The 26653-nt window shown below is 41.5% G+C and overlaps 1 protein-coding gene across 1 annotated transcript in view; it reads left to right on the forward strand.

Annotated features, from left to right (window-relative positions):
• The first annotated feature begins 7655 nt into the window (after positions 1-7655).
• Mdfic (MyoD family inhibitor domain containing) overlaps positions 7656-26653 on the forward strand; it is an 81299-nt gene continuing 62301 nt past the window's right edge. Inside the window, exons 1-2 of the mRNA XM_052173257.1 lie at positions 7656-8053; positions 8278-8455. Coding sequence (XP_052029217.1) covers positions 8362-8455 — 94 coding nt within the window. The 5' untranslated portion in view covers positions 7656-8053; positions 8278-8361. The remainder of the gene's footprint in view (positions 8054-8277; positions 8456-26653) is intronic.

Consider the following 26653-nt stretch of genomic DNA (forward strand, 5'->3'; position numbering starts at 1 on the left):
TACCAGAGCAGCCTCAGAAGGCCAGCTGTCCAGCTGCCATTTTCCGGACTTCTCGGCCACACCAGTCTCCTTCCTGAAGCTCTGGCTCACTTTCTGTATATGAATCAAAGATCTGTTTACTCTTCATTGCATCCATTAATCCCATTTTCGTTTGATCTTCAGGCATGCTCTCCTTATGTGACAAGGGCCACCACATGCTTCCTATCTCTTTCTGTAGAACACAAGTAGGCAAGTAAAGCAAGAAGAGACTGTGAAAGCCTGTGTTCCAGTCCCGAAAAGGTAGTCAGCGGAAAGAGACTGTGTAGCTCCTTAGACAAGTCAGGCTCGCTAACTACAGAAGATTTTGTCTTCTGCAGTCTCTGCCCACCTATTCACAAAAACAACAACAAAGTCTTTGAAACTCCAAATTATAACATCAGGTGAGTGTTTGCTTCACTGTTGTGTGGAAATCATGGGTTCATTTATGCATGTTCTAGGAGAACTGGAGGGAGACTGTGTGGAGAGAAACGGGGCCTCTAGTACTAGTTCTGGTATCTAAACGCCTTTGCAAAGTCATTTAGCTTCTCTGGTGCTTTCTGCTGTCTGTGCTTTTGGGCAGTTTTCTCTTATAACTGGAATTCCCTGACCTCTTTGACAGTCATATTTTACTCATCAGAAGCGTTGGCTTGGCACCTTTTCCTCTAAGACAGAGCCTCCGAGACCCCCCACCCACGCCTGAGCATTTAGATGGCGCTTTCTGTGACTTTCTGTGTTACCTTAATGGCAAGTCTTTACTTTCCTACTCTGTTGTCTTCCCCTGCCTCTCCTTTGCCTAGAAGTTCCAGGAAATATAAAAAAGGATTTTCTGTACACATTTGCACTGCCATGGGGTTGCTAAATGAAGGAAGTATACATCTTCTATTTCTCTACCTGGGAAAAGAAAGAATGGTCAACATCTGTGATTTGGATCTTTTAAAATCTGGAAAAAACCATTTTTTTTTCTGCTTAAAAATGCCACTCTGTCTTAGTGTGTGTGTGTGTATGTGCGTCTGTGTGTGCATGTGTCATTGTGTGGAATTTACAACTGTCAGTAACAATACTTTAGTTTTTAATTTTAACTTTTGTTTTGTTCCAATGAATTTTTCCCCTCAGATATAAAAATAATGTCCTGTTTTCCTGAACAATGGAATAGAACACTCCATCAGCGACTCCTTCCTTAATGACTCTGGTCCCCATTAGGAACCCTGCCTCCACGATGCTGAATTCACTAAGGCATTGTTCTGACATGTCTATTTTCCTGTGTCTTCCCTGTCTGTCCAATGCCATTCCTCTGGCTGTCATTTCACTGACCTAATAACTCCCTTAGCTACTCCCTCCTTAAAGTCCCACATCCTAAATTTTCCTCTTCCAAAATATTGAGAGTGAAAACAATAGATAATAAAGTTTGTTTGGTTGGTCTGCCCTCAGAAAAGAAGAAGAACCAGAACTTGAATGTATGTGGCTAGTTGTGAAAAGGATTGTGGGTATTAATTTCTAGTTTCTACATCCTTAGGTTTGGAGATTTCTTAAGTCATGGATTTACATAAACCTGATACATACATTTTCTAGGAAAAAAAAAAACATATTTGTACCATCTGGTGATAACTCATTGAATGTTCCTGAAGGGACTTAAAACATTTAAGTCACTTATTCTGAAAACAAATATATAATAACAATAGTCATCATTATTATTTAAAAGAAAGGGGGACCACACACATGCCACACCATGCGTGCACACTAAAAGACGGCTTACAGCAGTCACTTCTCTTCTGGTTGTAGAGATTGAATTCAGGTCAATATGGCTGTGTGGCAACATTACTAAGTCATCTCAGCTGCTCAAAGTCACTTGGTTTTAAAAGCAACTAATGAAATATTGGAATATAAACCCTCATTGAGCCTTAATTCATAAATCATACACAAGTGATTATAGAAGTTTGCACATCTTGTGCTCTATAATACTCAATATATGATCATGTAAAAACAAGCGTACACACATATTTTAAGGTCATTCTGTTCATATTGCACTCCCCTGGAATGCATATGCAAGGAAAATACCCAAGCTACTGAACTCTGGTTTAGATATCTATGTGAGTTGCATAACTTTGATATGAGGTGGGCAGAGTACACTCTGTGGAAGAACTGATTTTTAAACATCAAACTTATTTCCAGAGTCTCACAAATAACCAAGGCGTAGAGAAATGCCTCGTACACATGTAATGAATAAATGGTGAGGATTAAGTAGCCCATAGGATGCTTTATAGTGCCATTGTCCTAACTCAAGAACACCTTTCCACATCTATCATTAGATGTTTGTATCACTCAGGAGGAATGGTTACAGAGAACACTGGGAAGTTTAGGGCAAAGGGCTTTGATCTAGGATTGAAGCATTCAATTCTACCAGAAGGCTGACCTCCACAGAATGCTTCTACCCATTCAAATTACTGTGAAGTACAAAATGAAAAACTCAGGCGTAGTATCAACCTGAGATATTTAGAACAGCAGGTGGTATAGTAATACCAGGGGTGCCTAGCTACTTGTGATTTTCTAAGCCTGCCAATAAGTGGTGGGCGTAGGGGTGGAGAAACAAACCAATAAACCAACAGGGACACGTTTGAATTGAAAGCACATCTACGTAGGCCCTCTGGTATGAGTCTGCAAACTAACCTCGGGCACCCTTGTAACTGCCCAGCTAGTAAAGCACCAACACCAGCAGTGTGCTGGCATTGCAGATGCATACCCAGCAGCCCCTGCATAGTTCCCACTCAGTGCTTTGTAGACCCCATGTTATTCGAGTCGCTAACTAAGTCTCTTGTCTGGATAAGGTTTCATCTCTCTAGATGGTGTGCTCCTCCCCCTTCTCTTAGACACAGAAACCTTTGAATTCTCTAGTCTTCACATCTTTACCTCTGATTCTTTGGCCCCATTCTTATCCCCTGCATCACTTCTGATCTCCTAATTGAGCATCCCAGTGCTTCCAAACTATTTTAGACAGCACACCAGGGTAGGTTTTCAAACACTCTAGGGCCGGGGAGAGGGCTCAGAAGCTAAAAGACCTTGCCACCAAGTTTTGACACCTGAATTTCCCTCCACAGCCCCACATGGTGGAACAGGTCCTCTGACCTCCACAATGCTCTTTGAACATGTGAATGCACACACTGCTAGACCCCCAAACACAGAAATGTCATAAGATCATAATTTACATAGTGCAAGCCCGTGCTCTCGTCTGAATGCGTGTGCTATTCCCAGTTTCTTTTACTGAATGCTAATCATCAAGGCATTGGATCATAGGGTGGAGGGTGGGGTGACTTGAGAAGGTGATTAGTTATTGTCTTGACAAAACAAGCTGCTATGTCTTTCTATAAGGGCACAAATGTCATGACCTAATTGCTTCTGATAATACTGTCACACTGGAAATTAGGATTTCAACATATGAATTGTAAGGGAAACATAAACACCCCATGACACAGAATGAAAGAATGAAATGTAGGTATGGGATGGCTCAGCAAGAGCCAAGCTCAGTAGTCAGAATAAGCAAATGCAGCAAGAAGAGGGAGATGGAATCCTAGGGACATCGTCCCAGGAATGCACATCTCACTCCAGTTCAGACACCAGGTTTCTATAGGCTTGGCCCAGGGAGTGGCATGATTAGAAGGTGTGGCCCTGTTGGAGTAGGTATGTCACTGTGGGCTTGGGCTTTAAGACCCTTATCCTAGCTGCCTGGATTCTACTAGATGTAGAACTGTCAGCTTCTCATGCACCATGGATGCTGCCACGTTTCTGCCTTCATGATAATGGACTGAACCTCTGAACCTGTAAGCCGGCTCCAATTACATCCTTTATAAGACTTGCCTTGGTCATGGTGTTTGTTCACAGTAGTAAAACCCTAAATAAGCCAAGGTTCTGAGGAGAGAAGATCCCAGTTTACAAAACTGAGCTTGAACCCCGGCTAGGCTAGTGTGAGTTTTTTTTTTTTTTTTTTTCTGTAATTTGCTGTAAAGTACATGACATCATTACTTAGAGTGTGTATGTATATGAAAAACAGAGACCAGAGGCTCCAACCCTCCCCCTCCTCCCACCCCAACACACACACACACACACACACACACACACACACACACACACACACACAGAGAGATTTTGAGATAGGGTTTTTTCATTGGTCAGGGTCTCCTGTAATTCAGCTGTGTTGTCTGTCTGTCCAGTACATAGCAAAAGCCTGCCTCCACAGCACTGGGATTACAAGAGCATGCCCCCATGCGTGTCCTTTGAACATGTGTTCTAGTGATCGAACTCACCAGCTGAGCCGTTACCCATTGTTTTGATGTGGACCTGACGGAGCTGTTTAGTTTGAGGCTCCTGGGCAAGGGGTGAGATGCATATTTTCTCTAGCAAAGCAGATCTGGACTAGAGGTTCTCCCAGCATCCCTCAGTCCCTACCTGGTGTACCCCGCCCCCGACCATGAACTTTCCAGCCTAGGAGTTGGGCTGCCCTTTCCCCAGAGGCTCTTTTCTATACAATCCACACATTTTGAGCTTGCCCCCTTCTTCTCATTCCGTTCTCTCTCTTTTGCTCTTTCTCTCTTTCTCTTCTCCCTTCCCTCTCTTTCCCTTCCCATGACAGCTCCCCTAGCCTCAGTCCTTGGGCCCAGTTAACTCGCCTGAAAACAGCTTCCCAATAAACCTGTGTTTAGTCTACTCTAATCTGCCTCGGATTGACTCATTTCACTGGTGGAAATATCTCCCGCTTGTTGTTATTTTTTTATTAGGGAAAAATGCTTCCACAGTGCCAGAGAGGTGCATTAATATTAAAAGTGTTAATTTTTATTTAATGCATAGTAGTTGTACATTTTCATCCCTTTACCTTGGGAGATCCTCTCTGTCTGCTCTTTCACATCTATAAGTAATTGTTGTCGACCTGATTTGATATAGTGTGATCTACAGCATTATAAAGTTACTCCTCCTATCTGGATGCCCCTCCCCCACTCCCTCCCTCACCTTTCTTTCTGCTACTCATGACTCTACTCTCTTAGGAGAGCAATAGTTAATAATGTGGAGAATTTCTCACACACCTGGCACTTTTCCAACTGCTATAGGGATATAACCTTATTGAGTCCTCATAGAGAAACTCATTATTCTCCCCATTATGAGGCAACCACTGCAGAGTGTTTGACTGACAGTCTCCAAGTCAGCAAGATGCAGCTTTTGACCAACTTGGTGACACGGTCTTCGGCTTGGTTCCTAATATTTTTTTTTATTTGAATTTTAGTTCTTCCCCCACCAGAGTAAGATGCTTATATTTAATTCAAGAAGTAGTGGAATATGGTGAAACCCTGCTGATTAAGGCCACAGTCTACTATGACCAGATAGCTTCTTTGAGCTCAGCACAAAATGGCGGACTCCCTTTACCAGCGCTTCCCCTTCTCTGACCTTGTCTGGGAAGCCTGAATCCCCTTGTGCTCTACCTGGTTCCAGTAGTCCTTGGCAGATCTACAAGTTCAATTTCCTGTTTTCCTTTTGCTCTTTTCCCAATAAGAACCCACCCAGCAAGTACCTGGGATTCCAGGAATGCCTCTCCATGCAAATGAGGTATTCACAGAACTTTAAAACTCTAGCCAATGATTTTTACTTACCAGAAAAGCTCCTTATCACTCTCCAAGGTCCATATATACCCTTGGTTCACCCCTGCCCAGAAGTATTCACCCAACCTAAAATCAGTCAAAGAGCTGTTTCATTGAAGATACTCATAGAAGGCATTTGCCCAAATGATCTGTAACACTAAGTAAGATCCTCAGAGGTCTCTCTCCTTTATCCTCAGGCCCCTCCCTGCCCTCACTCTCCACCCCTCACTCCTGCAGAACTCCACCCATTTTGGGAACCTTGGCTGGCTCTCCAGCACACTTACCATAGTGAAAGAAGATCAAGATTTCTTATGCTCATCTTATCAGAGAAGTTAGGTATTGTATGCCAGGTGTAAAAATGAAATATGGCGTGCAATCTGATGAACAAATATTTGGTGGGGGAGATGGCTCTGTGGGAGGATGGCTTGTGTGCAAGCCTGGGAAGCTGAGTTGGGAGAACTGGAAGTTGAGACTATAATTCTGGCGTTCCTACAGGAGGATGGGTGTTAGAGACTTGTAAATAGCTGGAAATTCAGGAGTTGGCTATCCTGGTGTGAGCAGCTAGGAATAATGTGGGGGTAGGGTGGTGGGTGGGGGGAGTTGGGGGGTGGGAGTGGGATGTCCTGTTCAAACAAGGTGAAAGGTAAGGACTGGCGGACAGAGGCCACCCCCGCACCTCAGCAAGGGCATCTTGGCACACAAACTTGCTCAACCAAAGAAGGAAAAAAAAATCACTACGACTTTTTAGAAGAAAGCTGTAATTCCTCCATATCCAGACTCTTCATATGCTTGTGACAGAATGAACAAACTGAACGAGGAGATAAACAGTAAGGGGATAAAGAAGAACTTTCCAGAACTTTCTCACTAACTCTTATAAGTAAAGGCTGTGTGTGCTTTGTAGAACCTGAGTTTCCCCGTGTGTGTTTTTTAATGCTTAGAAGCCTTTCCCACAATTGACCTGGTCCCAAGAAGCAGGTTCTGTACAGTCGAGACTCTTGACACATTCTTAAGAGAGTTAAGGCACCTTTTACAATGCAATCTGTGAATCTACAAATTTAATTTAAAAAGGGGGGGCTATCTATTAGCTATAGGTCATCGAGTAAAATGTCATTTTCCATGGAATCCAAATACCTTTCTTCAGAACCTTTGAAGGTTGATTTCTCAGAGCAGATGAAATCAAGTTTGAGCACACTGCTTCTTTGGAGGTAAGAAATAGAGTCGAAAAGACCTTGAATGCTCACTTTCCTGATGTATTATTAGTAATGACTAGTGAGAAGGCAAATCCACTCTTTCTTTAGTTTTGATAACGTGTCTGACTCCTCACATACTAGACAGTCCTTCCACAGATGGTGTGTGTACTTAACTGACTTCTGCATTTCACTCAAACAGGGAACAAACATCAGCCAGATATATAAAAGTACTTTACAACCAGGTACACTTGCTCTTGGCCCTTTAGAGTCGGCTAATCAGAACAATACATTTAGAAAGCCACAACTGATGAGCTTTTTACTTCTGACCACAGTATAACTTCTCCCAGATGTCACAGGGTCAGGGAAGCACTCAGCCCTGTAGTAGGACAGATGCTCTCCAGAATGCTAACCTTGCACACCTGGGCGGTTTCAGTGCTCAGCAACTGGTTTAACCAGATCAGGAATCCTGACAGAAGTTAAAAAAAAAAAAGGCAAAGATGAAGAGATTAAATGAGTACTTGGGACCCAGGAACAAGGTTTTAAATACATGTTTTCATGGTACCAGGAAGTCAGAGTGTGTGTGATCATATATACGTTATGTACACACACACACGCGCGTGCGCGCGCGCGCGCGCGCGCGCGCACACACACACACACACACACACACACACCCATCACTGTTTTCAAAAGTTTTCCCGGGGCATTCTTCAAGATTTAATAGTCCTTTGGAAGGCAGAATTGAAAGTGGTTTTTGGGGGGACTTTCCCAGAAAGGCTGGGCCTGGGCTGTGGAGCCTGCATCTGGCCTGTCCAGTTCTGGCCTCCTGACCCAGACAGCTCCCTCTGGAAGGGAGTGCAGGGCCAAACCTAGGTCGCGCCGCCCCCAGCCTCGGGGCTGCCTGCCAAGAGTTCAAGGCCACCCCAATCCGGATATGATGAAAGGGAGCCACAGAGAGAGAAGTGTTTGAAGAGTGTAGGAGTGGCAGCGCGAGGGTGAACGAGACACAAGTGGATCCTAAAGTCCTTCCCGGAGAGGGGCTGCCCGGAGGGACAGGACAGAGTGTGCAGAGTCAGCGCGGGCGGCTGCCACCATCGCCACCACTCCCGGGGGCGGCGGGACTTGGTCGGGCTGCCGGGACGTGATGGGGCCGCAGCCGGAGCCTCTCTGACGACCGGCGGCGGGAGGAAGGGACTTTGAACAGCTCGCGTTGGGTGGGGGGATGCCGAGGTAAGTGGAGGTCCCTTAGGTCTCTCTGCCGCCGGGGTTCCTGCGCGTCCCCTCCCAGCGCGCGCATCCCGCTCGCAGCGTCCCCCTAGGCTGCTTTCAAATCCTAACTTCCCCGGGGTGGAGTTGGAGGAGGGACGCGGAGGGGGAGGGAATGGCCCCGGCGCGGTGGCGTGCAGCGCTCTAAAAACAGTTGATCCCGCTGTCCTCTTTGCTTTTCCCGCCAGAGGCAGGCCGTTTCCTGCACCCAGCACCTAAGCCGCCGGGGTCGGTGCACCCCGCAGGGACGGCGCGGGCTCGGAGCGTGGCCCATGTCCGGCGCGGGTGAAGCCCTTGCTCTCGGGCCCGCGGGGCAGCTGTGCCCGGCCGAGGCGGGCGGAGGCCGGCTGAGCTCCCCGGCCCACGGTGAGTAACGAGTGCTAGCGAGTTGCGAGTTTCTGGGACGTGCTGGCACACTTATGGTTGGGGTTAAGGGGGTGGGGGACTGCGAAGACTGGGCTCCAACTTCATAGTTGTGAACTTTTGCACACTTGGTGTTACTTAAACAAGTCTGCTGGAGGATCCTTGCCCCAGATCAACAACCGGATAGGAGGGCGGGGTCCTTGGTCCCTCTACTGCCCCTTCCTTGCGAGAAACAGGATGACTAGATAGCTTTTACCTTCTGCCTAAACAGTTCTTGGCCTGAGGCTCAGGAGGGGTGTGAGGTCTCCAACCCTTGTCTGGTTCTCTTAAGTTCTTCCATTCTTTTCTCATGCAGGGCTGTCTCTGCTCTGAGCAAAGGTGGGTTCTCTTCATCTTTCTGGATCTTTGGGGATACTCTGACCCCCCAGGATGAGCATCCAGGTTTCTGAGACCAGTTTCTTTTGGAATGGCTCCTGCATATGTTTTCAATAACTTTTGTTTTGAAATAAACATGTTCCAAGAATGAATTAACTCTTTTGAGTTTTTCCAAAGGGAAAACAACATTTTTTGCTTCTGGGAAGCTTCCATAACCACATTTTAAAATTCTTTAAAGGTAATAGACTTCAGGTGCTCTTTGGTGACAGAACCAGACTGTTAACATTTCTCTGACCCCTTTTCAGTAAGGACAATTCAAATGAGGAGAGTTCTGGTTGGCAGACACCAGATAACTTTCCAGGTCTCCAAAATTTTAGATTTTAAGCATGTCTAAAATCTTGTCTCCCAGTACCCCAATATATATACTGCCTTAAGTTTTTCTCTTTTTTTTTTAATGCAGAAAAAAAAATGGAAAAGAAGTTGCTGTTCTAACCAGAGTAGATAAAAGCAGAAAACGTCCATGCTGAAATTGAAATGTTATGTTTATCATTTTGTTTTAGGAGAGTGACTCATTTCTTTTCCTAAACAGAAAGAATCCAAGTGATTAGCTGTAGAAAAGCACAGAACCAGACTGATAAACACACGTTTTCTCAGAAGCAGCCCGTCTTACACACACGGTATTGTCAACATTGTCATTTCCCTGTCCTTAGCCATGCCTGCCACAGTCATAGCCACCCGTGGATAGGCTCTTTATACTCCCCCTTTTAATCAATCAATCAATCAACCAATCAATCAATCACTGCTGCAAAACAACGCTTATGCCAAAAATCAGCAGAAAACACTCCCGTTAAGATGATTTGATTTGGAAATAGTCAATGTGCACAAAATTCAGTGTTAATGGCAGGAATGTTTAAAATCTCCTGGAAAAACTTGCCATGAAACCTAGTGTACCTGTGCAGTACAAAGCTGCTTGGTGTCAGGTGATCTGAGCACAGGAAGTAAGTCTTCTAATAGGGCCCCAGGTTAAATGCTGGCTGTATCCAACATGCATATCTCTCTGTAGAAAATCAATGTCCTCAAGTAACTGGACGCCACCTTCCTCAAATACCTTCTTACTCCATCACTGTGTTTTTGTTGTCCTCTCTAAGAAAACAAAACATAGTGTCTGAGTGGAGTAGGACATGGGTGTTCAGTTAATCAAAGTTTAGTTTTAAAACTCTGCATGCCAAATTTAGTGAGGAAAATATAACACTTTAGGGACATTTACGGAAGATATTTTGTAAAAGAATAAAAAAAGGAATGTGAGCCATATCTTCCGAAGAGTTAAACATACTTATTGTATGTGCACTTAATATTTGTAAAGACCACTCTTAGTATGTTGTGATGAACTATTCACTAGGTGAACCCAAGTTGTAATTCTTAAAAATTGGAAATAATTTTAGGGATTTTTAAAAATCTAGTTTGAACCTCCTAATCAAATTCTGGGATAGGTTTTATAACCTTTAAGGTGGTGTTGGGAAATGTAGCAGAATAGTCTACTGCTTTTTCAACATTGAGTTGGGAAGGTTTTCTTTACAGAGAGGACAGCCCAGAAAATTTACCTTTCTGTTGTGTTTCTGTGATCTATTCTATTGCTTTGGGAGCATTATAGATATTATAGTCCTAATATCTACAGTGGTGTTACAGAGTAAGGTGCTTGCATGCTACGAGCTGTAAATGGGGACCAGGAAAGTGGCAGGCAAGGTATCTGGGATTCAGAGTCCAGGAAAGGAAGTGGGCCAGGAGATAGCACGACTTAGTTCTATCATGTGGATTCATGTCTTCTGATGTCTTAAGGGCTACTGGAAATCTAGATGCATATGCATATTGTTTCATCATTTTATAGTAACTAATTGAGTGGGTTTTCCCCCCTCCCTGTGGCAAAGAACGAATCACACCTGGAGGTTGGATATGATCTCTGGGCTTCTGATTTGTTCTCTCTGCTTTTGCAAACAAAGTAACCGTGTTTTAAAATGATTTTCCTGTTTATAGCCAACTTCTGAAATATTGAGTTTGTTCTCGTGCAAAATTCCTGTAGAAATACCTTGAGAGGTGAAAGGCCATTTGGGCCACACTAGTTCTCAAAAGAAAATGGGCTTGTAGATATGATTCCTCTCCTTGCCATTTCCTTTTCTTTTGGATTAATCATCTGAATGCTCTTTCTGCTATCACGCAGTTCTGCAATTGAAAGAGCCTTTTCATTAAGTGCTACATTCACAAGTTTGTGATTTATACATAGCGGAATCTTTAGATTTATTCCAATTGGTTATGTTTTTAGATGAGGGAAAGGACTCCCAAAGAATGTCAGGGGCTTGCTCAATGCAGCGATTGCCCCACATAGAGCGACAAACAAGAAGTCAGGTGGAGCACACATTGTAAAATGTATGCCATGGGGATAAATGTGGTTACAGTAGTCAATCAATACCACCTTGTCACATGGGGAGATGCACTGACGTTAATAGGCTTTGGATAGTGTGAATCACTGGAGCCCGTTTCCATCCCAACCCCCACCCCAGTGCACTTGCCAAGACGTACACTGTTGGACTCAGCGCTGGTATATACTTTAATGTGATAATGTGTGATTTAATGTACTTGTCTCTAGGGAGAGTCCTCTGAGACTATTAGGCGGACTTTTCATAGCAGGATGCAAAATGCCAGTGAAGTTAATTAAAACTAATCTAAAATAGAAGCGAGGGAGAGGCTCTTCAAGTTGAAACTGCTTACTAGGAGCTCTGACTTAGAGGCTTAGCTGAGTTGTCAGGAGTTTATAGAGCTAATCAGATTTCCTTTTGGGGAAGCCTGTTTGTTTCAATTTATATAACGTAAGCCTTACAGATCTAAATTTCTTTACGTTTTTCATGCTGTTTTATCTCTTCTAACGATGGCATTTCTCAAAATTTATCATCTTTGGACAGCTTCTGTCATTGGTTCTAAACGGGAGATGATTTTGGCCCCAGGAAGATTTTTTGACTACATCTGGAGACATGTTAGGTGGTCCCAGCATGGCAGGGTATGTTACCAACATTTGGTGAGCAGAGGGGCAGGGATATTGCTCAGCATCCTCTAGGGCATAAGATAGCACAGTCCCAAACTAATAAAGAGCCTGGCCCAAAAAACTCAATACTGCTTAGACAGAAGAACCTCCTGTCCTTATTTCTTGCGCATCAACAGGAATTTATTCTTACTAAGATGCATAGTAAGATTCTCTAGGTAGAAAAATTAGAGAATCTGCATCTTCACAAGGTCCGGGTGGTACTTGATTCTGTCTAAGGTTTTTTAATTTAGAGCCTTTATCCACAAAAATACCCATTTTATTGACTTTTAAGTAGCAAATAGTCCTTTCTTTTTATGCTGGGAGGAGTAGAAGGGAGTCAAAGTGCAACAGAGACTCTTCAAAACGGTGTAAAAACAACTCTAACTTTAAGTTTTATTAGCCCATGAAAACTCTCTACTGATGTCCCTCCAATTTTTTTTTTATATTTCAATTCAATCTGAGCTTAGAAACCATATATTCTAAAATAAAGTATGTCTTAGACAAGTGTAAAAGAGATAAGAGGGGAAAATCGAAGGCATGCCACAGAGAATAGGATTCCGACATTCCCTTCGCCGCCTCAGTAGAGATTCTTGCCCTGCATCCTTTCATAGCTTCTTGGAGATGCTACTGTGCAGCAAGACCCAGGGATGCCGCTCATCTTTCACATGAGTCCTGTTCATTTATATGTTGGACTCTTGGTGCCTGGATTATATATTTTTGCCTAGAAACAGTAGTAAATTATATTTAGATCCTTAAAAAAATATACCAAGATTGTTGGAAGTAAATTTTATTGAAACTTTCTTCTTCTTTTTTTTTTTTTGATAAATCCCAGACAATATACTATTACAACTCTGGTAGCCACAGAAAAGTAAGAAATAATAAAAATAAACCCATTAGAAGTTGACTTAAAACACTTCTCTCATATCTATGCTTAAGGAAGGACAGAGATAATTAGGAGAATAGAGAGTTGTCAGGATTTAAAGGGGATGTGGGGACATTTTTAGGCACATTGAAAGCCAAAATCCTAACTCATTCATAAGTATGAAGGGAGTAATGTTCAGTTTATAAGATTAGCTCCATGAGGGCAAGGCTTGATAGCACTGTATTTTTCCTCCTTGGGCTAAGGATCAAATGAGTTGAAGAATGCAAACTGGAGAATTTTAATAACAAGGGTACAGAAGGAAAGGGAAGGAAGGAAGGAAAGCAGGAAGGAGAAAGAGTGAGTTAAAACTGATCAACCTATGCACTGATTTAAGTATTTGGAGCATTCGAGTTGCCTGGATTGAGCAGTAGGAAAAATCTGTTTAGTCCAGAAGAACTGGGCGGTCTACTAGCATGTTAAATATATTTACATACATGTATGTGTATACACATATAAACAACACACACACACACATACACACACAAACACACTTAAATACCAAAATAGAGGCATGAAGAAAGTTCAATGACAGAAATTGGAAGATACCAATCATCTCTAGTTTGGGCAAGTCTTTAGAAAGATTTAATATGGCACAGGCTAGGAAGCATGGTTATAGGACTCATTGCTGAGACGGTAGAAAGCATGACTCACTGGCGAGGGTAGATTACAGAAGGTTGGGTCCTCCAGACAGATAATTATCTGTGTGGGCTTCATGAAAGAGTACAAAATGACCATGGAAACAATCAAGTCATTTTGGCAATTATCTGGAGGGTCACTACAGTAGCCTGGAAAACAGTAGAAGATCAGGGACAGCGCCAGCGCAGGGGACACTGATGAAACATATTTAAGAACAGCAGGAAAAATAGGATGACCCTTGCCTATCTTTGAGGGCCCTTTGATACTTACTAATCTAATCGTTGATTCTTTTGAAGTCAAGTGTAGTTTTCATAGGATTTGGTGAATTAAATGGGCATTTTTATGTGAAATTTGTAATATGGAAGCTGTTGCAAAGGTAGGAATTTAAGGCCATCCATAGACTTGCTCTGTCACTAGCATGGTAACATGCTTTACATTGGTCATGGTCACCAATAAGTAGCTGAAAACTGGCTTTGTACCTATGTGGAGGTGAATGGTGGGCTCCAGAGTCAGGGAGGGGATGAAATCTTGAGGGAAGGGCTGTACCTGGGATTGACTTAAAAAAAAATACAGAAGAGGAGTATGTAATGGTAAAAGTGTTGAATATTTAGCGATATTTAGAAGTTACAAGCGGTAAGAATTGTCAATTGTAAAGGACAAAGGATGTGCATAGAAAGCTTCTCCCAGACCTGTTGGTTGAGAATTCTCACTTTCCTGCCAAGAAAGCTCAGGATTTGGGTGTCTGTGCTGTGTTGAGCACAATAGGTCAATTTCTAGAAAGGGTCTAGAGAGTTGGGATAGTTTCCCCCTGAAATGGTGTGGGAGAAAAAGATCAACTATAATCTGGAGAAAATTAGATAAAAAGAGAATATTAAAAGTGCAGCTCTTCTCACTAAAGTAGATGGCAACATTTGTAAAGAGCAAGGAAGCTAGGATGAGTCAAGACATTTGAGATTTGTGGGAAATGTTGAAAGAGGAACGAATTCAAGAGGGAATCAAACTGATGCAAACCCCGGGCTGCTCAGTGAGGCAGAGGGCTTAGCTAAGAATGAGTGGCATGAATTCTGCTGGACAGGGATCAGCATGGCTGACTGCCTTTCTCAGAAGGGATCCTGGGAGCTTGGGAACAGAAGCAGAGAGAATGGATTGTGGCATTGGCATAGGACTGGGGATTGGCAGGGTTTCAGAGAGCCATGGAAGAAAGAGGGACAGAGGACAAATATCCTGCAGATGTGGCTGGGGAGTGTCTTTGTACACACTAGTCATCATTTCAGGTTGGTAGAGGAGGAGGAGGAGGAGGAGGAGGAGGAGGAGGAGGAGGAGGAGGAAAGATAGGGAAGGAAAGCCTCCCAGCTAGCAAACATTGCCACAGGCAGGTGAAGACTCCAGCAGAGAGAGGGTTGCTTTGTTTGGTCAGTCTGGCTTCAAGGACTTGATATATATGATCCAGTGACCTTTACAGAGCTGCGAGGGAAGCTGTGGAATTTTGGGGCGTGTTAGGACTTTTCCTGTTTCTTTCAACCTTATTTCCTGGATCTGGTTGAGATGATTTCATGGAAAGAAAGCCAAATAACAGTAATATATTTTAGCAGTATTATATTTTCATAGTAATAAAAGGGTGGCGGAAAAGTGAGGAAACCTACTCTACAGTTAGGCCATTTGAAAATGGAAAATTGTTTAGAACAACAAACAACAGGGGAAAAAAATTCCATCTAACTGCATGAGATAACGTTGATAGTCTCTTGTGTGAAGGTAGAGGCTAAAGCGGGTGATTTCTGTTTCTGTCCCAAAGTGTTTGTGTTCTGCTTTTGTTGAAAGTCAACTGTGTGCACTGCCCGATTCTAGACTTTGAGATGATTTTAATGTTGGTGATTCCCTTGGGGCAGACTGAAGAAGGGGTTGTAGCTCTTCTATTTCAGAGAGAGGTTGTGTATATGAACCAGTATTTTAGATCTGTCTTCCTTCTTCTTTCTCCACCCTCTCTCTTTCTGCTCTGTCCCTCTTGCCAGCAAGAGTAGCTCTTCCCAAAAGGATTTAAAAGTCAGCACTCTTTCCCCCTTAGCATGCATACCCTGGAGGAGCAAAGCTCTTCAACCTTAAGCTTCTGAAGTAGGCGGTCCAGTTCATAATTCTAATTCCGATCACTCAAACGCCAGTAAGCAGGAACTTACCATTTTAACCCGAAAAATGTTAATTTTGCTTGTGGTTTCTACTTGCAGTCTACTTCTGTTTTCAGATTCACGCCCACATGATCTGAACAAAGATGATTCACATACATGTGCCTTTCTGCTCAGTCTTTTTGTAGTCTCAGGAATGGAGCTGGAAATGACTTTTATGCTAGCACATACGTTTTAGTATTGACATTTGAAAGGGAAGACCCTGTCCCCCCCCACCAAGTGTTCTGTGCACCTGCTATATGCATGGTCCCTTGAAGATTAAGAAAGCTTATGAGCATAGAACTGTACCTAAAAGGCATATAGCCATATGCAAATTGGTGAGGGAGGATGTGAAGTCTGCTAAAGGGAATTGCAATCCCTATTTATATACCACTGGAAGATTACAACAAGAATATGTGACAGATTAGTTGCTGCCAGTTGTCACTCAGGCGGTTGTGGACTAATTCTGGAGCTTCTCAGAACGTGTAGTGACTGGAAGAGACTCTAAAGGGTGATGAGAAGGGTTTGGTTTTGTTGGGCTTGTGTTGCAGGTGGCATCAGTTGAAGAATGCGTGACACAGATCTTAGGCTTTAGTTCTTTACACGTTTAGGTTGGTTTGAATTTGTGCAGAGCTGACACTCAAAATGAAGTAACTTGTGGTAGAGCAGGTGTCAGAAACACCCGAAGTCAGTTGGCGGAGTGGTCAGGAGCCAGCTCTGCCTTCTTGATAGCTTTCCTCAACTATTTCATGATGAAGCAGCTTCTGACCTGTAGAACATTTATGAATATAAACCTACTTTTTTATTTTACCCAAGTTATAAGCAGAATCCTTAGTAAGTTTTTTTTTCTGAAAGGTTTCATATCACTTTTAAGTAGGAAATAAGATAATTTATCAAGCACAAGAAAATAGCAAAGGAACTCTTGGCCAATGAGCCATGTGAACAGCAGTTCATTTTGTTTGTTTGCTTAGCACACAAGTGTTTAACATAATTCTCACATAAAATGTGTAAAACCAAATAGCATAATCTGAGAACGGAAAATACAGTTTCTGTGTAATTCTTGATCTAAGGAACACTGTGTTGAGTTTTTCTGAAAGGAAAGTACTCCTTGGGAAGGAAACAGATGGACGGCTGGGCAGTGAACGGAGATTTATAAGAAGGTGGGAACTCCTAACTAGCAGAAATGGCAACTGATTAATGTTTAAGACACAAGGAAAACTGGAAAATAAAAGTTGCCGATGGTTCTGTTCCTACCGTTGCCCAAGATTCGGACCTCGGTAGGGAAATAGGCAGAAAGCATTGAAGAGGAGGGATTGGGAAGTCACTGAGTTTCCTTTGTAAGAATGATAGGCCTATCCGATAGCTGAGATAATGGAGCTGTACAAAGTCCTCCTGTAGCTGCAGAAAGGGTGAAAGGTAAAGAGATGATAGAGATTATGGTGCTACATAAAAGTGGGTTGGTGGGCTTAAAGGAGAATTCAACAAATGTAGCATCCCAGAGTGGGGCTGAGAGCACCTCTGGGACTGAGAGTGTCCCAAAGGTGAGTTACAGGATTATTTGAGAGACTTCTGGTTTAGGTTTCTGAGAACTAGCAGAGGCTACCTCCTGACTTTACATTGAATCTCTATCAATCATTCGGCAGTGTAAGAAGTCAGAGTCAATATCGTTTTAATTCATACATCATTATTTTGTTTGTGTCCTTACCACAACTTGTGATGGCCTGCTCTGTCTTCTCTTTTTTTATTTACTTCAAAGTCAAAGTCTTGAGCTCTGAAATGCTGTTACAGATTAAACAACCCCTTTGGCTCATTGTTGAGTTCCAGTGCCCTTCATTCTTGTAAAAGTGCCAAATAAGGGTTCATTGCTTGGCCAGAGAACCAGAAAAGGAATTTGGTTCTGATAAATCACTTCAAACTAACAGAAAAGTGCTTAAAACTGAGACCACTGAAAGAAGGATTCTAAAGTACATTATGTGTATGAACAAAGATGTCACAACGGAAGCCCACGATGTAGGAGGAGCACTACACACTAATAATTTTAAAAAGAGGAATAAAGAAAAGAAAGGTGAGCTTGACATGGTTAAAGATGAGGGTACCACCGTGTTGACACAGGGGAAGATGGCAGAATTTTAGTTCGTTCTACATGGTGTTCATAGACAGCAGTGTAAGGAAGCTACTGTGGACACTGTGTCTGGATTTCAGCAGTCAGTGACACAGAATGTTTTCCCAACATTCAGTCTTCTAGGTAAGATTAAGTAAGACCGCTGTGTCCATAAAGACAGCTAGAATGCAAATCTAGAGAATGAATTGAGGTAGTTATCACTGGGGAGAGAGTACAGGAAACATTTTAAAAGATACAGCAGTCACATAAGATAAGGACAAACATTTATGTAGATTTGTTTGCTTGTCAACTTTGTAAACAACAAACTAAAATGAATCAATTTGTGATATGGGAGATGAAATTAGCTAGTCACGGTGGAGGTCTTTGGATAAAAGTGATTGGCAACTGTAGTTGCTTTAGCCGGTTCTTTTCTCCTGAACGATCAACATCTGTGTCTTTTGTCAATTCTTGGGGGCATGGTGAGTATTGGATGTTTTTGTCAGAGTTTGTGTCATGAGTAATTCTGGAGTAATGCTAAGACAAGAATGCTACATTCCACGAACCTTTGAATGTTTGGCTATAGCATGAGTGTTTCTGGTTGAGAAAACATTGCTAAGTTTGAGAATTCCATGCCTCGGGATCAGACGATGTAAGAGTACATTCACCAGATTCGGAGCATAAAGGTACTAGAGATTAAGATGTCAATAATACATTCTCTTTCTCTCACCAAGTTTCTCTTTCTAATCTTTCTAATCCCCTTTTGAAACATGGATAGTGTAGTATCCTCTCTCTATCTGTTTTACATCTTTTAAACCACCAAGGAATTTTATACCTTTGTTTATTGTTCATATTCAATCTATTTTGTAAATATTTCCATTTTGCTTATTCATATTTTCCTTTGGCCACCTCAATAGATAAGCTGGGTCATTTATAGTTGCTTTGTTTATTTTTTTTGTTTTGTTCCATTTTTTTTTTCCATTTTGAATCCAATAAGGCCTTAAACTTGTGAATTCCTTTCCAGGGAATGCATTTCAGACCTTGTTGAAAAGTCTCACCAAAATACAGGCAACAATAAATTAGCTGAATTGACTTAAGCACTCAATTCCACCAATAAACACATAATATATCTGTGATTACATGCTTTTTTCTGTTTATAAAGTCATGGGCTTTTATCTATATCCTGTTTACCCGCAAATGTGTGTTACAGTGGTTATTTATATGATCTCACGTGCTCTTTGGGGAAAAAAAAAGATTGTAATTCATTGGGAGGAATGGACAAAGTTGGATTTGTGTTGTTTGGAAAAGGTCTTTAGGCTTGAGGGTTGTTTTTTTGTTTTGTTTTCCTTTGGATCAGTGAAGAAGTGAAATTCCAGGCCCCGGGTCTTTTTGAGAGCTGGCTTAACTTTGTTTTTGGTTTTAAAGGTTATATTTGCAGAATTTCCACATTGTTCTGAGCTTCTGGGAAATGGTAGTCACAGATTTTTTTCACTTTTCTTAGGGATTTTTGCCTCAGACTTCTTAGGTTGTTGTCAACTAGATTACAATTGTTTGGGTTTTGAATGGATAATAAAATGACGTTGTAGGGGACATGTTTTACAGATAGAGGACATAGGGATGGAGAGAGGTGACAATACAGATATTTTGGAAACTGTATCTGTTATATATTATTTAGTACTTAATTGACATATACGAGGCCTAACTTGTGTACGTCCCTAAATGTAAGCTCAGAGATTTGTATTTTCTTTTCTGTAAAAATATAAGTGCATTGAACAGTCACTCAGGTTTTACTTTATCATTGTTTATATATCCACTAAGTAAACAAATACTACATAGACAACAGGAAAACATATTTGATGACTGCTTTGTGAGTTTACCCTGGCTTATTTCAGAACAATATTTGAGGGGACATGATAGTACGTTAAAAAATATATTTAAACAGAATACTAGAAAAGGCTGAGGAAAACCCAGACTCTCTGGCCAAAGACTTCTAAGTCAGATGCAGGCATCCAAATTTGTTCATAAATTTGACTCGAAAGTATTCTCCTCCTCTTGGAACTGTCCACAAAGGTAAACAAAAATAATAGCAAAAATGAAAGACAACAAGATAAAACTCCACACTTCCCATAGGACAATACTTTTTCTTAGTCAGCCCACAGACATGTAGCTTGTGTGGCATTTCAGAAAGTGATTACAAAGTAGTTATTGACCTCAACAGCTTCCCAATGATATTTTTAATAGCAGAGTATGAAAATGCTTATGTAAAAGAATAGTACTAGTTATTGTGTATGAGCTCTGACTGTGAACAAGACACTGCTTTCTAAATATGAGTTCATTTACTGTGATATAACCTATGTTCTAGGTATATTTTTGTTCTCATTTTAAAGATGGCACTCTAAAGATAAGAAGAATTTTAACAAAGAATAATTTTTTATAGGATTCACATTATTAGTAGTGGTCCCATTGATGTGGTAAACTGATTTCAAACCTGTGCTAAATATTTCTCTAGCACAGAGTATAAATTAGGGATATTATGTCTGTCCTAGATATCTTAAAGGTAATCCTTGTTTATTGACAGAGAAGGATGCACACATCTAGGATTTAAAATGGCAGCATTATCCTTACTTCTTGGAAGGCTGTGTATGTTCAGAACTTTATAGTGTCTCAAAGTTTAATCAAGCATCCTTGTCCAATAACTTTGCTAACCCTAGGTCACTGTGAAGCAACAGTGTGTATTGCTTTGTTACTATGGTTTGTTGGAAACATTCAGTTATTAGGGATGGAGAGATGGGTCAGTGGGTAAAGTGTTTGCTGTACAAGTGTGAGGGCTCGAATTCAGATGCTCAGAACTCACATGAAAGCTAGGCATGTGGACACATTTGTCCGAGTGCTGCCGGCGTGGACACAGGAGCATCCTGGGATCCACTGCAGCCAAAATAGTAAGCCTTAGGCTCAGCAAGAGAACTTGTCTCAAACACACACACACACAGACACACACACACACACACACACACACACACACACAAACAGTGGAGGAATCATATAGGAAAACTGTCAGCTTCCCATCTTCCCATCCACACACATAGGTGAGCACATACACACACACACACACAATTCAAGTACACACATACCTATAACACACACACACATACATCAGCTATTAGAATGATACATTTGTTTATGTATAAACTGGTGGGAATATTCCTGTTTGATAGTTTAAGTAATTTGTCTAATAGAAGGGATTGAGTTCACTGGTTTTGTCTACAAAAGAGAGAACTATATAGATTACCTTATGACACATTCACGTTCAAGAGTACCTAGCTGACATACCAGACCAAGAACAGGTCATGTTCCCGTGTCGTGTTGCGTCCTTCCAGAGAGTTTGAGAGAAGGGCTGAGTGAGTGGTGAGTTTTCTCTGCTGAAATCAGCTGGGCCACAAGATTCCTCCGTTCCCTTTCCCCGCCCGCTCTCCATTATCATCCTGTTTCCACTTGGATATCTGACTCTGAGACACGATGTGTCTCTCATGTAAAACTGAACTGTTTTCTTCCCAATTTTATCACTGATGGTTTTGAAGAGCAACTAAATATTATATATTAAAGTCTTTAGGAAATTTCCACAGTACTCTAATCGTGAAAATTCATTAACTTTTTCTTTCAACAAACAAAGCATTTTTATCTTTCTCTTAAAAAATAGTACTGAACAACTACATATCGAGTTAATGGCTATTATATGGCACATATAAATTTTATGTAAATTATCCAATTTATTTAATGTTCTTAGTTTTTTTTTTTTTTTTGCTTGTTATTAACTTTTCTTTCTTGTTATGAAACAATACTTGATTTCCCCAGGTGTCTGGGATAAGTAAGTAACATTATCAAAGTTTGAAATTTGGATAACACCTGCTAGGTAAAACAGAATTTTAACTGGAATAGAAATTCTATTTTCTTGAAATCTCCTATATGCCTTCAGCAGGAACAGTCAAGATTATTAGTGAGGATTGCCTCTCACTATTGATGCTGAATTGGATCATATTAGTCATTTTGGAGGAAGCAATAATGTACTCAAACTAATCACCTTTATTTTTTCACCCCTTTGAGTTTTCTTTGACATATTTCATGCTTGTCACTTTCTCTAAGAATAAACTCAAGTCCTATGCCTATGAAGTATTTTTATGATTTCTTCCACTCTGAACATCCTTTAGTGTGTATGGGAATTTGGGTTCTAGTGTTTACCCTTATGCAGCCCGTTCCACCGTCTGAGTGTGAGATGGCCTTGGCAGCCCAACATCTCTGTTTTCCTGTGTGGATCAGGAAGGAGACTAGGGCCTTGCTCTGCTCGCACAGCTGTCCGCCCTGGAGCCAGAAGACTGACCCTGGACAGGTTCCACCACCTTCTGTTTTGTTGGGGCTTGATTGTCTCATGTGAGTGTGGTTGGTCTTCCTGGCTGAGAGATTTGTTTGTAGGACATGGTCTCCTCGCTTATCTACAAATTGTTTTCCACTTTGCTGTGTAGAGGAGCTGCAACGGAGAGCTTGGCACACTTACAAGGACACCCTAATCCTTTGGCCCTGTGGTAATTTTAAAAGACTTTCAATTCTTGGTAGCCAAAATATATTTATCTTACCCCCTATATTGGGAGAACTGATTAGTATTATAAATCATTCAGATTTTGTACTTTCATAGTTGTCCTGACAAGAAAGTATAACTGAATATGTATGTGTTCATTAGATGATTAGGTAAACTTTCATTTTCTGATTTCTTGGACTCCTGTGTTGACGAGGTGAATACTAAGATATGGCTCTTACTACCTGTCCTGCTTGGTCACATTTTTTTTGACATCACTCTTCCATTCACCAAGGCCACATACACTAGACCCTCTAAGGTTAGGGTCTGTGCATCTGTATGAGGCAAGAGTTCTCGGCTTGGTTCTGCCTCATCAACAAATCCAAGAAGCTTGACTTAGCATAATCCACTCACTACACAGAGGAGAAGAACCCATTGGCTGCACGTGTAAACTTGTACAGTTGGGTCCATCGTCATGTCCCATGCTAGGGAAATCACTTGGTCTCCCACCCTAGGCCCTACACATGGTAACTGAATGGCAACCACCAATCTTCATCTATCCAGAATGCAATGAATTGAATCCTTGGCTTTCCAATGCACATATGATGCTGCAGGCCTATGTTGACCATCATCTGTTATTAAACATTGTACCATGCCTACATTGGTAATGGTCATCTGAGAAATATCTAATACCTAACTCCTCTGAAGAAGGACACAGCTGGTTGAAACCTGTTGCCAAAGTTGATTCTGTTTGGGCATTGTCTACAACTGTCTATCAGTGAAATCCCTCTTTCTCTCTTCCTTCCATTTCTTCAGGGATGTGTGTAAATATTCACTATTTATGAGGCTAATATCTGATATTACTTTAAGATGAGGAAATGCAAAATAAACAAATAAAATGTAAAAAAATACAAATAAATGGTCCATACATTGGCTTTTCTTATGCTGTTAAGTGACCACAGAAGCTTCGTTTATACAAGTAAAGAATTAGCCTAAGACAATTTAAGTTTTTAACTGGGAGCCTTTACTGAGCCTTGCCTTGGCCTGGGTGCAGTAGATCATTGCAGGACAAACTAGAGTCTAGCTTTCAAGCCAAGACATTTAGTTTTCAAAGGAGGCAAAAGTTGGACACCTGAGTGATTGTGTTGGAATCACACATGACTTATTTCCCTTTGAATTTAAAGAGCATGGAGTGGTTGGCTTTTTCTTTCCCCCTTTGACTTCAGGATACTAGGGATCATCTTATTCTACAGTTTGCAGATAAGTACACTCATTAAAAAAAAAGCATGATAAACTGTCTCTTAATACGAATTCGAGGTAGAAGGAACTCCATTTCCCCCAGGAGTTGGTTACATCATCATAAATCCATGTGTATATGGAGCACGTGTCATTGCCATTTATTCTGTGAGGAGTTGAGAGGGTCTGTGCTTAGCACTTGAATATTGGACATGATTCAAATATGCGTCAAGTGTGTCTAGAGGGTTTATTCATACCTATTTTCTTTTAGTCAGCAATGCCTCATAATGCCTCGGTTTCATGAATTAATTTTAATGGAATTAAACTTGAACAGCTCAAAATTATATAATTAATTTCATTCAGCTTCAATTAAAGTTACTAATTGAATCAAGCCTACTAGCATGACACCTGGCGGCAGTCAGCTTCGTAACAGTGGGAGCATGTAGGAGTGCTGATAAGCCAGTTTCTGTGAACTAGGGAGGTCGGAGAAAGTCTTTTCTTAGTGATAATCTCGGAAAGGCTGGTGTTGACTATAGCAGTAAAGAATTCTGAAATTGTTTAAGAAAGTTAAGATTTTAATTGAAGCTAACACATCTTTCGAAGATTACATTTTTCCCTCTGATAATGCTAAATAAATGTTACATAAATCTAGAACATATTGGTTTAGTATACTTTAATTTATATTACACTGATGCTTGAATATAGTTTTGCAGTCTAAAAATGTCTGAACCCCCCACCCCCACCCCCCATGCCCTGCTTTTTGTAGCACTCTTAGCCTCTGGGTTTCATCCTGAGTTTACACCCAACTATTTCTCATGTGTTGAAATGTGCTTTGTGACAGAATTGTTAATTTGTTGTGAAATCTCTTCGATACATGAAACTTTTTTGCATGTGCAGAAATTTCTTCTCCCTTCTACTGGAAATGTTAACAAGATTGACTAACAACTTCTGTCTGAGTGGAGTCTCCTTCATGTCTTTGCCTCCATAGCTTGATATTATGGAGTTTCTGTATTCCTTTCTAATGGTATAGACTTTTCTCTCTGCCGATGAGCTCAGTAATTGGAAATGCTTCAGCAGTGGAATTTGTGGACAATGACTGATGTGTGTCCAACACGGAGCCAGGGATGGGCCTGACTGAGGCAGCAAGGGAGGGAAGAGAAGACAAAACTCATGGACACACACGCACAGTAGGGATCAAGTGTACTGGGCTTCTAATGGGGAAGGCCCAGCATGCTGGAAGCTCGTGTTTATTTTACACAGTCATGAAGTCAGTGCTTACAGTGTACAGCTGAGTCATGGAGGGTTTACGGATACTGGTGAGTCAAAAAGGCAGGTTTAGCTATTATCAGCAGAAGCACTCTTGACAGGATAGCTCTTTTTCAGGTTGTAAGGGAGGAGGCATGGCGTATATTTTCTGCATATACCGTGAATATTCACTCTTAGACTAGAGGAAGGTTTTGCAATCTATCTGAGCTTCACATGCTGTGGAATGTGCCAGTTCTCCATGGGTCCAAAACTTTTCCCCCTTGACATGGCTGGCTCATGTCCAACAATTCACATTTACTCAAGACTACCCACTCCCTGAAGACTAGCTAGCTATATCTTTGTTTATACTCAGATACTCAGTTTTCAACTCATCTTCCAGACTATGAACTGTATGAAGGCTGGGTGAAAATGTGTTATATTTCAAGATATGGACATCACCTAGTAAAATGAATAAATGTTTGTATACACCATATATCTTTACATACATAATGTATAAATTATTCACCCATTCTTCAGACCTTTTACCATCAAATCTAGATGAAAAATTTGGTCATTTCCACCCCTGTCCACTTATCTGTGCAAACCTTACTTGGTTTCTCATTTCTGCCATGGTTTCTGATATGTTGTTCAGTTAAACTCTCCTCTGTGTCTGCTTGAACTTGGCTACTTCAGAGCCTCTATTAGCTTCTTTTCTGTTGCTGTGATAAAATATCCCGACAAAAACCATATTAAGGGAGACAAGGTTTACTGTAGAGAAATGTAGTTCCTCCTGGCATGGAAGACAAGGCGGCAGGAAGAGAAGGCACTGTGGCAGGAACAGGAAGTTGCCTGTTTACATTTCTTCTGCACTCAGGGAAGGTGGAACATGCTATGAGTCTTCAAGGCCTTCCCCAGTGACCCATTTCTTCCATTGAGGCTTGACCTTGTAACATTTCCACAACCTTTTCAAATAGTTCTATCAGCCTGGACCAGCTGTTCACATATGTGAGTTTATGTGGGCACTCTCAGGTTCTTTCTCTCCCTGAGTCTGTCTCTCCTCTCCTCTTCCTCTGTCTCTATCTCTTACTCTGTTTCTTTCCGACTTTCTCTGTTTCTCTCTGTCTCTCCCCCTCTCTCTGTCTCTCTCTGTCTCTCTGCCTCTCTGTCTCTCTCTGTCTCTCTCTATCTCTGTCATATCCAGTGAATATATAAAGGGTATAGGGAAAGTGGATCTTCTGAGGGTACCTCCTTGTCTGTTATATGAAACAGAATTATTGATCATGGCCCCCTAATCAATTAGGATTGAGATTGTTTATTACTCTCCTTAACACGTAGCCTCACTTAGTCATTTCACAAACCTTCCATACTTCTTTGATTTCTTCCCCTTGCTTTTGAATTAAGTCCAGATTTCCTCTGTTGACATTCAGATATCCACATTCTATCTTCATCAAAACTTCACAGCCTCACCTCCTGTCCCTCTGAAAGAGCTTCCTAGCCTGGAGCTGGGACCTTTGCCCAAGTGTCTGCTTTTGGAGTTTTCCCATGCTGTTCTTCCACCTTTCTCCCATGTGACTTTTTGAAGTTCTTCTCATCTTTCAGAAACCATCCAACACGCTCCCTTCCTCTATAGTGTCTTTCTTGATCTCTGCATCCTGATGAGATTTTTTCTTTCTGGTCTTTTGAACTCCTTTAGTGCTCTGGACCTTTCATAGCATGCATTTTTACCTTGTGTTATAGGTTGTGTGTTGTTTGACTTATGCTCCCGACAAGACATTTCATTTCCTCACATGTTGTCTTTCCACCGAGAACTCATAATCCTACATACCAACCTCTCATCCTAAACACTTGCCTCTCTGAGGAGGCATTGCACACTCTTTGACGTTTTCCTTCGGT

This window comes from Apodemus sylvaticus, chromosome 2, assembly GCF_947179515.1.
Source record: "Apodemus sylvaticus chromosome 2, mApoSyl1.1, whole genome shotgun sequence".
NCBI classification, from domain to species: domain Eukaryota; kingdom Metazoa; phylum Chordata; class Mammalia; order Rodentia; family Muridae; genus Apodemus; species Apodemus sylvaticus.